Source organism: Alligator sinensis, unplaced genomic scaffold, assembly GCF_000455745.1.
Source record: "Alligator sinensis unplaced genomic scaffold, ASM45574v1 scaffold1049_1, whole genome shotgun sequence".
NCBI lineage: Eukaryota > Metazoa > Chordata > Crocodylia > Alligatoridae > Alligator > Alligator sinensis.
Window position 1 is genome coordinate 161,404 of NW_005842672.1, and position 13,704 is coordinate 175,107.

Genomic DNA, 13,704 nt, shown 5'->3' on the forward strand with positions numbered 1-13,704 from the left:
CCAAATGCAGTTACTGCTCCCCTCTCAGTTCTTCCACATACAGTAGTCGCGTCATACGCGCATTTAACTTGCGCGAATTCAACTTTACACGGGGTGGGAGGGGGGGCGGGGCTTCAGTTTACGGTGGCAGCAGGAGGTTTTGGCAGTGTGGTGGTGGCCCGGCAACACACAGCCATCCCCCCCCACCCCACGCTGCGTCGCTGCCGCCAGCCACACAGCTCCAAGCATGGCTCCGTGGCAGCGGCAGGAGGTTTTGGAGGCAGAGGCAGTCACCGCTAGTCAAATCGCTGGCGATTTGACGATGCGCGATTTTCACCTTACACGCTGACCTCAGAACCTAACCCCTGCATAAGTTGCGACACGCCTGTACCTCTATCCCATTCCCCTTCCACATGCTGCTGGTTTTATCTGAGGAGCTTTGCTACTGCATCACTACTATCTTGGGCCAACAGCCCCCAGGGCTCCTCCAACAACTCTGGATGCTGTATCACCTCCTGCTTTCCCAGTGGCTTAGCCTTTTTGACCCCTCATCTCCTCTCCAGAGAAAGAAGAGAAAACTACAGTGGGGCTTGAGCAATGTTTGGTTCTGGATAGGAAATGAGAAATAGCATGTTGGATTGACATTTTTTTTTGTGGAAGGCAAGGCAGACATAGCTGCAGGAGTCCAGTTCGGTTCCTTTGTCCCACCTATGAAAAATGCCACCATTCAGCCTGCCTGCTGCCTATTCTCTAGGTGCTCTCGGAGAAGTGAGCAACAGAGCGGTGCAAGTCTGTTCCCTGACAAGGGCTTTCTGGGACCGAGCTCTCTCCCTCCCTCCACCGTGGAAGGAGAAAAAGAATGCAAAGAACTGTAGGATACTGGGGGCCCTTACCAACCAGAGAAGCAGATAGCCATTTCAAGTCAGTGCAGGAGGAAAGAGATGTTCCCAATTGGCTCTTCTATGAAAAAATAAATGCACTTCCATTTCTCTTTCACAGAAAACCCTTTGAATGGCTACACACCTTTTTCTGTGATGGAAGAAAGTTTTTTTCTTCCAAACATAAAATAAGGTCTGAGGGAAGTCATACGCCACCCACAGGGGCAGATCTAAGAGGGGCCACAGAGCTTGGCTACAAACCCCCTTCTGCCACTGCCATCCCCGAGTGACCCAAATGGAGCGGGATCCCCAGAGCTGCTCCTGACTGCTCCAGTCACAAGCTACAGCTGTGTAGGGCTTGGCAGCAGACAGCAGCAGCAATCAGGTTTCCTCTTTCAGCACCTGCTCTCTGCCCATGTCCTACCGCTGGTCGCCTGCTGGCTGAGAGTCAGATGATGGAAGAAGCAGCCCTTCCCCCACCACTGGCCCAACTGATGCAGGCATGAAGAGTGCCCCAAAACCACTCCTGCTCTGCTCTAGCCACAGGCTGCAGAGGTGCCAAGCTTAGCTGTGGATAGTAGCAGGAGCGTACAAGTTCCTCTTTCCAGAGCCTGCTTCCAGCCGGGGGACATCTGAGGACTGGAGCAACTCTGGGACTCTCCCATGGCTGGGTCAACCAAAGGGGTCATGCCAGTAGCAGCAGACAAGTGCCCCCCCCATCCGCTTTGCGTGCCTGCTCCCTGCCCAGCTCCCTAGCCCAGGGACTCCAACTATGCTTTGCCCCACTCCCACACCCCACTTCAGTTAATCCTGGATCTGTCCATGGCCAAAGTAAAAATGGGTATACATGTGAAGTGCTGTCCTATCCAGTCTCTTCCAATTCCATTAAACTTACAAGCTTTTTATCAATTTCATGTATTAACAATCAGCTAGAATGTGAATTTCAAGGGTATGATATTCAAAATTCTGTAAGATTTATGCTTACTATAAGAAACATGAATTTATGAATGCTTTTAAAACGAGGGGTGGGCAAAAGCACTTCCCTCCAAGCCTAGAGCCCCTTCAAAACCCAGGTAATGGTGGCTGCCTCTCTAGAAGTCTCAAGCAGCAGCTAGTGGCACCAGTCACCGGCTGTAGCACCTCAGGCTGTTTACTTGGTTTCTGGTTGCGAGGTAACCAACCTGGACCTCAGCCTGACCCTGCTGGCTTCACCCCACCCTGGCTCAGGCCACGTTTGCAGCTTGAGAGGGGCAGGGGGGCCGAGCCAAAACCGGTGGCGCCAGTGAGGGGAAGGAGGGTCTGGGCCAGCTTCTGCCTCCTGCACAGGACTGGAAAGGGCCCTGCCCTGCAGGTAAACCCAGGAAAGCAGCTGCTGGGCAGGCTTTCCCTGTGCCATCCCACTCGGGCTGTGCAGGGTCGGGCTGGGCCGGCACTGGGGAGGGGAAGCAGCAGCTAGGCCACAGCTCTGACCCAATCAGCACCAGGGAGGAGAGGTGGCGGCGGAGTTGTGTGCCGCTCGGGACGGGACAAGCCCGGTCGGAGCGGCAGGGGCTCAGCTGCACTTTCTCCCTGCCTGCATGGGTCAGTCCCAAGCAGCACATGGCTCCACCGCCATTTCTGCTGGCCAGTGCCAACCTGGCCAGGTTCATCCCATTCCCAGCAGCACGTGGGAAGCCGGCTTCAGCTGCATGCCACTTTTCCTGGCCGGTGCCGACCCAGCTCTGAGCCCATCCCATCCCATGAAGCCGGCTTCTCACGTGCCGCTGGGGATGGGACAAATCCGGCTGGGTCGGAACCAGCCAGCAGAAGTGGCAGCAGAGCTGTATGCCACTCGAGACTGACCAGCACAGGTAGGGGGAAAAGTACAGCTGAGCCCCTGCCGCTCTGGCCGGGCTCATCCAGTCCCCAGCAGCACATGGAAAACCGGTTTCAGCTGCATGCCACTTTTCCTGGCCAGTGCCAACCCAGCTGGGCCCGTCCCATCCAGAGCAGCATGCGGCTGAAGCCAGCTTCCCCAGGTGCTGCTGGGGAAGGGGCGAGCCCAGCTGGGTCAGCACTGGCCAGCAGACGCAGCGGTGGAGCCTCCAGCCTTCTGGGACCAGCTGGCACAGGTAGGGGGAAAGTGCAGCAGCACATGGGGAAGCCGCCACTTGATAAGGGACAGGATGGGCCAGATGGGCCTCACCAGGGAAGGAAAGCTATGGCTGAGCCCCCTGCGGCTTGGGACAGGAGGAGGCCTACAGCACTGGAGGGGGCTGTGCTGGTGAGGGGACCTGGACCTGGGCTGGCTTCTGCTGTGCCACAAGGAAGGCAGGGGTTGGGATAAGTCAGGACCAGGTCATGCTGGCACTAGTGATGGGTGGGGGGGTTGGCCAGCTTTTGATGCCTGGGGCATGATGGGGTGGGCTGGGTCCTTGCTTGTGGGAGGGGTCTGGTGAACAGTACTGGTCAGGGGACGGGAAGCTGGGCTACATTCTGCTGTCCTGCAGGTAAGGAGGGGCTGAGCCAGGTCCTGCCCTGCAGGTGAGGGGAAGGGCAGGCTGGGCTGGTTTCTGCTGCACTGTGGGGTGCCAGACCCTGCCTTGCAGCTAGGAGCCCTTGCTGGGAGGGAATAGGTCTGGCCATGAGGTCCTGACCTTGTAGCTGGGAACCAGGTGCTGCCAGGTTGGCCCTGGCTGGCTCCTTGCCCCACATGCAGGTCCAGGCCAGGTCCTGCCCTGCAGGTGAGGGGAAGGGCAGGCTGGGCTGGTTTCTGCTGCACTGTGGGGTGCCAGACCCTGCCTTGCAGCTAGGAGCCCTTGCTGGGAGGGAATAGGTCTGGCCATGAGGTCCTGACCTTGTAGCTGGGAACCAGGTGCTGCCAGGTTGGCCCTGGCTGGCTCCTTGCCCCACATGCAGGTCCAGGCTTACAGCTGGCAACTGCCTGCTGCAGCCAGAAAAGTACAGGCAGGGCTGGCTCCTTGCTGTGCTATGCAGGTCTGGGCCATGTAGTTAGGAACTGCTTGCCATTGGAGCCATGGACAGCTTGGGGTGGGCTGGACCCTGGTAGGTACATAGGCCCAGTGCTCCTAAGGCAGTTACTGGCACACCTGCACCTAGTGCGGTTACTGGCACATTTTTAGTATATGATACTTTATCTATACTTTGTTAAAATGATTTGTACTGAAAGATTTTGTGTACAGTCCTTGACTCAATTGGTTTGGCTCTGTGCTGGGAGAGGTATGATGCCCCTGAAACCCCACTGCTGGGGCAGGATGTTAGAGGGGTCACAACCCCTTGCTACCTTGCAAGTTGTGCCTGTGCCTCGTGGCCCATAGGGCAGAACTCTTTGGGCCCCAGGAGCAGGCCACGCACTGTGAGGGTGGGCCCTAGTGTTGGGCAGTGTTGCCCAGTCAAGGGGCACATCTTCTGATGTCAGGGATCATGTGATGAGGGCAGAAGATTCTGGGACAGCTATGGTGAGTGGGGCAGTTTGATGTTGGGTGGGTGGGGCTTTATGACACAGACCATATATGACAGGGTGTAACTTTCGGTTCCAAGGCCACCTCTCCAAAAGGAGTACTTCCAGGGGCAAAGGGAGGGACTTCCAGTGGCAAAGGTCAGGGGTAGGGGGTGGGACTTCCAGTCCCAAGATGGCGACCAGGGGGCAAGGCGGGGCAGGGCGACAGCTCACCAAAATTCATCAAGCAGCCCTCTGCCTGAAATAATTGCCCGCCCCCGTTTTAAACAGTTATTAGAAAATTTAAAGTGACACCGATTTACTAAATAAATCATTGAAAAAAGGTATCAGTAACAGGACATTAAATTGAACTTATATTAATTTACTAATTAGAACTAAAATTATTGGACAAAGGACACTAAAAGGGGCAGTCCATAAATAACACTGCTCTTTTTAACAAATACTCAAAAGTAATCTGAAATTGTTTAACATTGAGTCATTGCTGCATAACTAAAGCTTGTAAAGTTTGATTGGCATACATGATCTTCATAAACTAGCTGGAAAAAGTGAATTAATCAACAGTTGTAAAGACCTGAACCCAAATGCAGTATCTCCTATTTATGCTAATTTCTATTAAACAATAATTATACAATGTTTTATTTGGCAGAACCTAGTAGTGCTGAAACTGACTGTCAGCATTTTTTTTATTATTATTATTATTATTATTCTTATACCAGCCTGATTGCAGAGGTTATAATTCAGCTATAAAAATACTCTCAAGACTATGACTGGTAACAAACAATAGCCTAAGAACAATCTTTTATTTGCAATAATTTACTATGCAAATTCACATATAAATTCCTTGGACATTTTAAGAAGATAATGCGAAAAAATGCTTGGTGGCCTTTTTATAACTCAACCTACCACAAACATATTACAGCCCATTGTCCCTTCACATATAATGTGCATATTTAAAAAATGAATGTGCATTTTAATGTTGGAAAATTTCAACCACATAAATGCACTTATCTTGATTAATTATCAATATCCTTTTAACACTAATGTCTCTAGCTATATTACCGCAAGACGGATATCTCTGGTAACAGAGTAGTTATATTGTTACAATCTATTACGTAAATGGACACATTGGCATTTTCTGTCCGTTGAAAAAATTAAAAATCGAAAGACATCACAGGGATCTCTTAGCAGTAGGCAGTCATTCTTCTCAAGCACAATGACTTTCTCAACCAACTTTAAAAGTCTTTTGTTTTTACAGATTTTCACTTCCCTCAGACATCACAACTACCTGTGTAATCCATCCCACCATTACAATACTTTAATATAAAGGAACTTTTATAATCCACAATGATAACAGCATTTATTAATTACAAATTCCAACAAAGAATTAGATGATAAACATGACGACCAAGATGTAAAAGTCTTACATGCTATAAAATTTCTAAGTGAGCAGACTAAGGGCATAGACAAAAGTGACAATTTTCACCTGGTCACAGAAAGCAATCCATAGCTGTGACTGAACACAAGCACATGGCTGCACACCGCTAAAAAACGGCTGGTTGGGGAAATATCTAAACTCTCATTGCAGGAGGGTTCAAGTGAAGACTTTTCAAAGCACAGCATCTTCTTTAACTTGCATCTGCGCTGCCTCCCAGCCTGTCTCTGTTTTCAGAATGGGAGGGGGGAGGGGTGTGGAGGAAGTTTGGTCTGCGGGGTTTTCAGCCCCCTCTGGAGGGTAGGATGTGCGTATTGGAGATGGGGCTCCAATTCATCCACCCCACCACCCTGTGCCAGTTGAGGAACCCCTAGAACGAGCTCCCTCTAGTCCCTACCCAATTCTGAAGACAGGGACAGGCTGGGAGGGAGGAGGGGTCATTATTGCTATGGGCTTGGGGCCAGCAGCTAATTTCCCCACCCCCCTAGAGCCAACAGTGAATTTCTGTTTGGTCCGGGGATCACTGCAGCTCAGAATGCTTCCTGTAAAGCATTCTGAGTTACAGCAGACAACTGCACTTCTGTCTGCGCCCTTAATCTATACACTTATTTTTAGATTTCAAATTATATTATTTTACCTGACATATATATTTAATCATGCATTTTAAGCACAAGTCACTAAGAATTAAAACAAGCCAAAATAGAAACTAACCAGAAAAAGAAAAATGAACCAATTGACTTTTATTAGTAGATGTTTAGGACCAAAAAAGATGACAAAGTCGGTAGGGAAATACATAGGAAAGAATCCAAAAAAGAGCCAGAAAAAAATAATTTTATACTGTCACCAATAATGTATTTTTTGTGCTTGCACTTCAAATATTCAGACTTGACACGCTTTAGATAAATATCTACCAGCATTAAATAAACACAGAGGAAGAGTAAATTACACAGAAAGAGTCATAACAAAATGGGACAAAATGTCTGAAAATATTTTTTTTAAAAAATCAGAAGGAACACCTCAAGTAATGGAGCTTTAATCCACAAGAGATCATTCATCATTTTAATCTTTCTTTAGTATTTTAATCTGTTTTACTACTGTGTTTAAGTTGTAACCATTTCAAGTCTTTACCTTGATTATTTACTTTTCAAAAATTGATCTTAAGCCAAGATGGCTGAAGCATCAATAAAGTCATTAGTAGTAAACACTCCCAGAAGGACAACTGATTTCTAATCTAATTATTTGAAAACTAAAAGTTATTGGGCAATGATTCTTACCTCAGTTACTTTAGCTTGAAGCCTTAAAACTTCAGGACTCATGCGGGGAATATCTATATGAATCTAATTGGAAAGAACAAAAAAAAAAGCTTGCTTTTTTTTTTTTTTTTTTTTTAGGAAAAACAAATACACTTCAAAAAATACATACTAACATTCTTTAATTTTTATTTCTTCTACTGAAGTAATGGTTAAAATAAGCATATATTTTGAGCTACCATTTAGATTCCGACTATAAAACATTTCCAGTTTTGTCCTAAAAGCTAGATGTTATAGGAATGACATTGAATTCTCAGTATCAGGCCCTACGTACATTTTGAAGTAATTCAGAAATTATGAAAGGCCAAAATAGGGTAACAGTTTCTTTTTACTGCCCAGAATGTTATATGACACTAAGAAGGCTTGTAAATTGTAGTCTTATTTGTCAGATTCCAAATATCGACTTTAGTAATAGTGGAAAACATACTTCCTGGTTCTAATAAAGTAACATTAACAACAGTTACACTATAGAATTAATATGAAAGTGCAATGCCTGAACTAATGAGGAAAGAAGAACTTCTCTAATTTTGTATCTTGCTAGTAGTAGCACCTGAGGGAAGCTATCATTGATGGCTTAATCTTTAGAGAAATAGTCTAAGAAGAAGTGTAAACGCAAGTAGGAATTGATGTTTTCATTTAGAAATAGTAAACTGCTCTTCAGTTTCAGAATTAAAAAATTTGAGGAAAGTAGAAATTTTAAATTACAGCTTCCCCACTGTTAATGTAAGGTGGCCACAACCTCCCATATGAGTGCCACCAGTGACATAGGCAGCTTCTGCATAGCACATAGCAGATTAAGGAGAGGACAGGCAGCACAAGAGCAGATAGGGGAGGAAGCAAAAAGCAGCGCAACTGATTACGTATGGAGCATGGGGCAGGAAGCAAAAAATCAGAGCAGCAGAGAAATCAGAGGAAGGTGACTGGAGTAGCAATCAGGGACAGTACAAAGCTAATTTGTGACACCCCTGCCAAAAAGGCTAGCCCTCACTGGTATAAACAAACAATAAATAATATTATTTTCTCTCCTGGTGAAGAGTAATGTCTTGCAGCAGCAGGGTGGCCAGTAGAATATGAAGGTATTTCCACCTTTCCACACACCTGCAATAGTACTGAATTACTTCACTCCTTTGCTAACAGTAAAGAAAGACATTAAATCATGAAGTCTATACTACTGCAAGTATACATTTAAAATTAAGTTTTATCAAAATATAATCTCCAATTGTCTATGTAACACCCACCCACCCACACAGGGTCATAGATTGTGTTTTTGTGTGCGTGTGTGTGTTTTTTGTGAACAAGATGGCCCTGTTGTTCTGGCCATGTGCTCAGCACATGGCAAGCTGGGACCTACATCTGGGCAAACTTTGTAAAACCCTCTGGCCTCAGTGGCCAGAGGAAGCAGAAGATCCTCTAGGCAGATGAGTGAGAGAGCATGGCACTCTCTAATTGGACATGGCTTGGGTGATGTCATGCAAGATATATCAAGAACAATTTAACTAAAATTTCTAACTCTCTCTCCTGGGGCTGCTGAGAGCTGCATCGCTGAATTAGGAGCCAGAAAACCTACTTATGGAAAGTTTCCCCCTCCTCCCCCACTTCACTGGAGAGGCAAGCAAAAGCCATGGGATGGAAAAGCCTTAGGTACAAAGAGAAAAAGTCTGCCTCAGAGTTTGAGACTGCTATTTCCTCCCTCTTTCCCCACCCCACCCCCTTTTTTTTTTTTTTCCTTAAGTGGGTTAAATGCCATAGGGGTATTAATCCCTGGTGCAAACTGCCCAGGAATGGGTCCAGCAGTTACTGGCCCCTGTGTTTGGGGATTGTATTGTCTCAATGTTTTGGTATAGCTGAGACTGGATGTCCAGGCTGCTACAGCCGTAGGCCTAGGCCCTTTTTGCTGTTTCACAGCTACTACATTTCAGTTTAGCTGTGTGGCTGAGCCCTAGCGGTACATTTGGCAGATTTGGGCCAGGGTGAAACCTGGCATGATTTAAGCCAGGGTGAGACGTGGCGCAATTTCTTGTTTATCCAAGCCTCAGTGCAGTACAGACCTAGCCAGCTTTTTGCTGCCCAGTTCAGGTCAAGCAAGATGGGCCAGGGCCTCCTTTTGTCCTTTTTGTAGTTTATGTCCCAACCAAGCCGTGGTTGGGCACTAGATGTAGTTCAGGCCCAAGCCAAGCTAGGCCTGACCTTTCCTCCAAGCTCTTTTGCATTTTTCTATCCAGAAGAGCTGGGATTGGGACTAGGAATTTTGGGGTGCGGTATGCTAACAAAAAAGTTAACCCCTCAAAGGCACCTTACAGAAGTGGAAGTCGGCACTCTACCACTTCTCCAGGAGCAACAGAGCCTCTTGCAATGCAGAAAGACCAACACTCTTGAGAAGTTACCTGCGGCACGGTAAACCCGCACTCATAGGACTCTGGCGTGTGCCCTCCCCTTCTGCTGGTATCAGGGTGCAGATCCCCAGAACTACAATCTGGGGAACCCCAAGCCCCAGACTGAATGGGCATGAGTAAAGCCTCCTCAAGAAGGTGCCATCACAGACTTTGCTTTATAGTGGATAGTGTTTTAAAATTATATTTAAATGTTTTCTTTTCTTTTGTTTTATTTTCTGTAATAAATTTGAGCATTTGTTTTTACACTGCTAGTGAGAAGAGGGTTTTTGCTCATGTGGGACACCTTAGTAATTCATTTAATGTTTCCCCAGTGGTCTGGGTGGGGGCTTAAGGCAAGGAAAAATATATTTAGTAACCCAAAATTGAACCTGGCCCTTGCTGCAACTGGTGCCCGGTCCACCACCTCTGGGTAATCTGTTCTAGTGCTTTACTACCCCCCTAGTGAGAAAGTTTTTCCTAAAATCTAGCCAAGAAGGCCAAGGCAGAGATGGAACTAGGGCTTAAGGATAACCAAAAGTCCTTTTTCAAATGCATAGGGAGTAAGAAGGCGGCACCAGGTAACCTGGGGCCCCTACAGGACAGTCTTGGCAATCTGGTGATTGCAGCAAAGGAAAAAGCTGATCTCTTCAACAAGTTCTTTGCCTCCATATTTTTCAGCAGGGAGCGGGACAACTCCCCCACTAGGATTATGGACAGGCTCAGGAGACACAATGCCATGTGTAGGGTAAGGGATGATCTAGTTAGGGAACTCTTGGAGCAGCTGGACGTGTATAAAATCAGCACGTCCGGATGCTCTTCATCCAAGGGTACTGATGGCAAAGGTCATAGCAGCACCCCAGCACGGCTGTATGAGTACTCGTGGTGCTCTGGCCAGGTCCCAGAGGACTGGAAAAGGGCAAATGTGGTCCCCATTTACAAGAAGGGGAGAAAGGAGGACCCAGCTAACTATAGGCCAGTTAGTCTCACCTCAGTCCTTGGGAAGACCTTTGAGAAAATTATCAAGGAACACATCTGCGGGGGCCCAGCATGGGAGGTAATGCTCAGGGGCAACCAATCTGTTCCTTGCAGGCAGATCCTGCCTGACTAACCTTGTTTCCTTTTACAACCAGGTCACAAAGTCCTTGGGTTAAAGCGTTGAGATGGATGTCATCTACCTGGACTTCAAGAAGGCCTTTGACGCTGTTTCTCACCCCATGCTCATAAAAAAAAACTAGGCGACTGCAGTATTGATGCCTACACACAGTCAGATGGGTGGCAAATTGGCTCGATGCTCACACCCAGAGTGGTGGTGGACAGGTCGTTTTCGACCTGGAGGGATGTGGGCAATGGAGTTCCCCAGGGCTCGTCCTCAGGCCTGTACTATTCAACATCTTTATCAGTGACTTGGAGGTGGGCATGGAAAGCACGCTGTCCAAATTCGCTGAGGACACAAAGATGTGGAGTGAGGTGGGCACACTGGAGGGGAGGGACAGAATCCAACTAGATCTGGACAGGTTACAGAGGTGGGCGGATGAGAATAGAATGGAATTCAATGCAGACAAGTGCAAGGTGCTGCATCTAGGGAGAAGGAACCAGCAACACACCTATAGGGTGGGGAACACCCTTCTTGTCAACCCGGTGGCAGAAAGTGATCTTGGAGTCATTGCTGACTCCAGGATGAACATGAGCCGCCAATTCGAGGAAGCGGTCAGTAAGGCTAACCGCGCCTTGTTGTGCATCTACAGATGCATCACAAGCGGATCCAGGAAGGTGATTCTTCCCCACTATGCGGTGCTGGTCAGCTCGCAGTTGGAGTACTGCATCCAGTGCTAGGCACCGCACTTCAAGAGGGATGTGGCTAACCTCGAGAGGGTCCAGAGGAGGACCACTTGCATGGTCTGGGGGCAGCAAGACAGGCCCTACAAAGACAGACTAAAGGGCCTGAATCTATTCAGCCTCCACAAGAGAAGACTGAGAGGGATCTGGTGGCCATCTACAAACTCACTAGGGAGGACCAGCAGAAAATAGGTGAGGCTCTGTTCCCCCAGGCACCACCTGGGATAACAAGGAATAACAGCCACAAATTGATTGAGAGCAGGTTCAGGCTTGCTATCAGGAGGCATTACTTTACAGTTAGGGCTGCCAGGCTCTGGAATGGGCTCCCAAGGGAGGTGGTGCTCTCCCCTACCTTGGGGGTCTTCAAGAGGAGACTGGGGTATTATGATCCCAATACTCGTTCCTGCCCAGGGCAGAGGGTCAGACTTAATGATCTGTTCAGGTCCCTTCCGACCCTAGAAACTATGAAACTATGACACCTAAATTTCCTTTGCTGCAACTTGAGACTAGTTCCATTATCAAAATATGTTGCCTCATTATGAAGTAGTAATAAAGTAATATAAAAAAAATGAAGCACACCAAAGAGACTCCTTTTCAGAGAAGTTTTAAAATAAAGATTTCACAGAAGCTCATTTCAATAACTGCTTACCTGTCTGTATGTGTCTTGGTGATTTTCATCATTTCTTGAGTCATAATATTGTTGAACAAAAGCAAAATATTCTTTCCTTTTTCTCTGTAAAGTGCCTTCTCTTCTATCCACATTTGCAGGAAGGTAACCCTGAAAAAGTTTTGAACAATTAATATTTTTATAAAGTTCAGGTTGGACCTTCACCCTATAAAATCTTTTCAAATATAATTATCAAAAACAAAAACAGGTTGCTTCCCACCATATTTATTGAAAGCTATTCAATGCAGGAGAGAAAAAGTCTTATTTTGGATTGGAGTACTAGCCTGGAGAAGGTGACTGCTGGAGCTCCAGCCCTGACCCTGACCTGAGCCAAAGTCACTGTAAACTGGTGCTGCCACCTGGAGTCAGCAGCAGTTGTGGTGGGTGGTCTGGGAACTGGGTGGAGGCAGGGGGGAGGAAAGTGACGGGGGTGGGGGGGGAAGTCACTCTCCTGCCCCAAAAGGCAAGTGACAGGGGAGGGACATGAAGCACCAACAGAGGAGCAAGGGGCTGGGATCAGCCTGCCACTTACCTCCCCAACACCTACCCCTCCCTGGCATTGCTTTTCCAGCCATTTGCCTCACCTTGCTACTACTTTCCCCACCACAGCAGGGGGAAAATTAATTTAAAAGTCAGCCCTCCAATAATTATATTCTATACATGGAAAATTATAGCAAATTTGTAATTTTCTACAAATCCAATTATTGTGAGGTCATTTTAAGAACTCAAGTAGTCTTGACTTCAGCTAAATACAGTAAGTTGTTCTTAAGATCTTAAACCAAATAGGTCCAATATGCTGGACTCTGTTATTCTGAAACACTTTAAAAAAAAAAAAAGATTTTAAGTTGGATTTATTACTGAAGACCCAGCATTCAAAAACATATCCAGGCTGGGAGGGAGCTATTGTTATATTCAAAAACATATCCAATGCCTCAAAATCTATCCAAGAGAAATAGTATTTGTGCTACTTTAAAAAAAAAATCAACTCCAGGTGCCAAAGCAAATAGAGAGGCATGCCATTCTTCTACAAGGTAACTACTCATAGCAACATTGTTCCCTTTTTTGTAGAGTGTATTGCTACTCCTCACTCAAAACATCTTCAGGTCTCCATTTAATTGTGGTATGTAAACACATACTACTGTATATAAAAAGTACAAGATAAAACATCCAGTTATTTATTAATCTTAACAAAAAAAAAATCCCTCAAGGCCATTAAGAGATAATTAACTAATGGAATTGCTTCTTGAATATTCAGCATATGTATAAAATGAATAATGAATGATTTGGTACAAGTAGTCTAATTACGCAGTTTGAATTCAAACAAGCAACACTAATATTCCATTAGGCTACAAAGAGCCAGGGTTCATTCGCATCAAATTCATATTTTATATAATTTTTTTAAAAATGGACTTTATAAACATTACTTCAGTAAAGATGCCTTTGCAAAGAGATATGTTGTAACACACCAAGGAACAATGCATAAAAATTGTAGCAGAATAACCACATCACTCCTCAAAGAGAAATAAAATTATAAATTGAATACTGTGTGCCCTGCCATTTACTGCTAAAATCTTTCTTCCAAACAAACGACTACTTTAATATTTACTATCAAATAAGAGTTATTAAGAGAGATAGTAAGTATTAATCATGCAAACCAGAGATCATCCTTTAACCACCACAACATAAAAGATTGTCATAGCAAAATCAGTTAAAGGATTAAGCCAGAACAAAGTGTAACTAATAAGATGCTATGCATCTTACTACTAAATT

The 13,704-nt window shown here is 46.1% G+C and overlaps 1 protein-coding gene across 1 annotated transcript in view; it reads right to left on the reverse strand.

Annotated features, from left to right (window-relative positions):
- Positions 1-13,704, reverse strand: part of TBC1D22A (TBC1 domain family member 22A) — a gene marked incomplete at its 3' end in the record, with an annotated part of 235,047 nt that overhangs the window by 145,108 nt on the left and 76,235 nt on the right. The window contains exons 6-7 of the mRNA XM_006033873.3: positions 11,917-12,045; positions 7,024-7,086 (exon numbers count right to left, since the gene is read on the reverse strand). Of these exons, the coding sequence (XP_006033935.1) occupies positions 7,024-7,086; positions 11,917-12,045 (192 nt within the window). The remainder of the gene's footprint in view (positions 1-7,023; positions 7,087-11,916; positions 12,046-13,704) is intronic.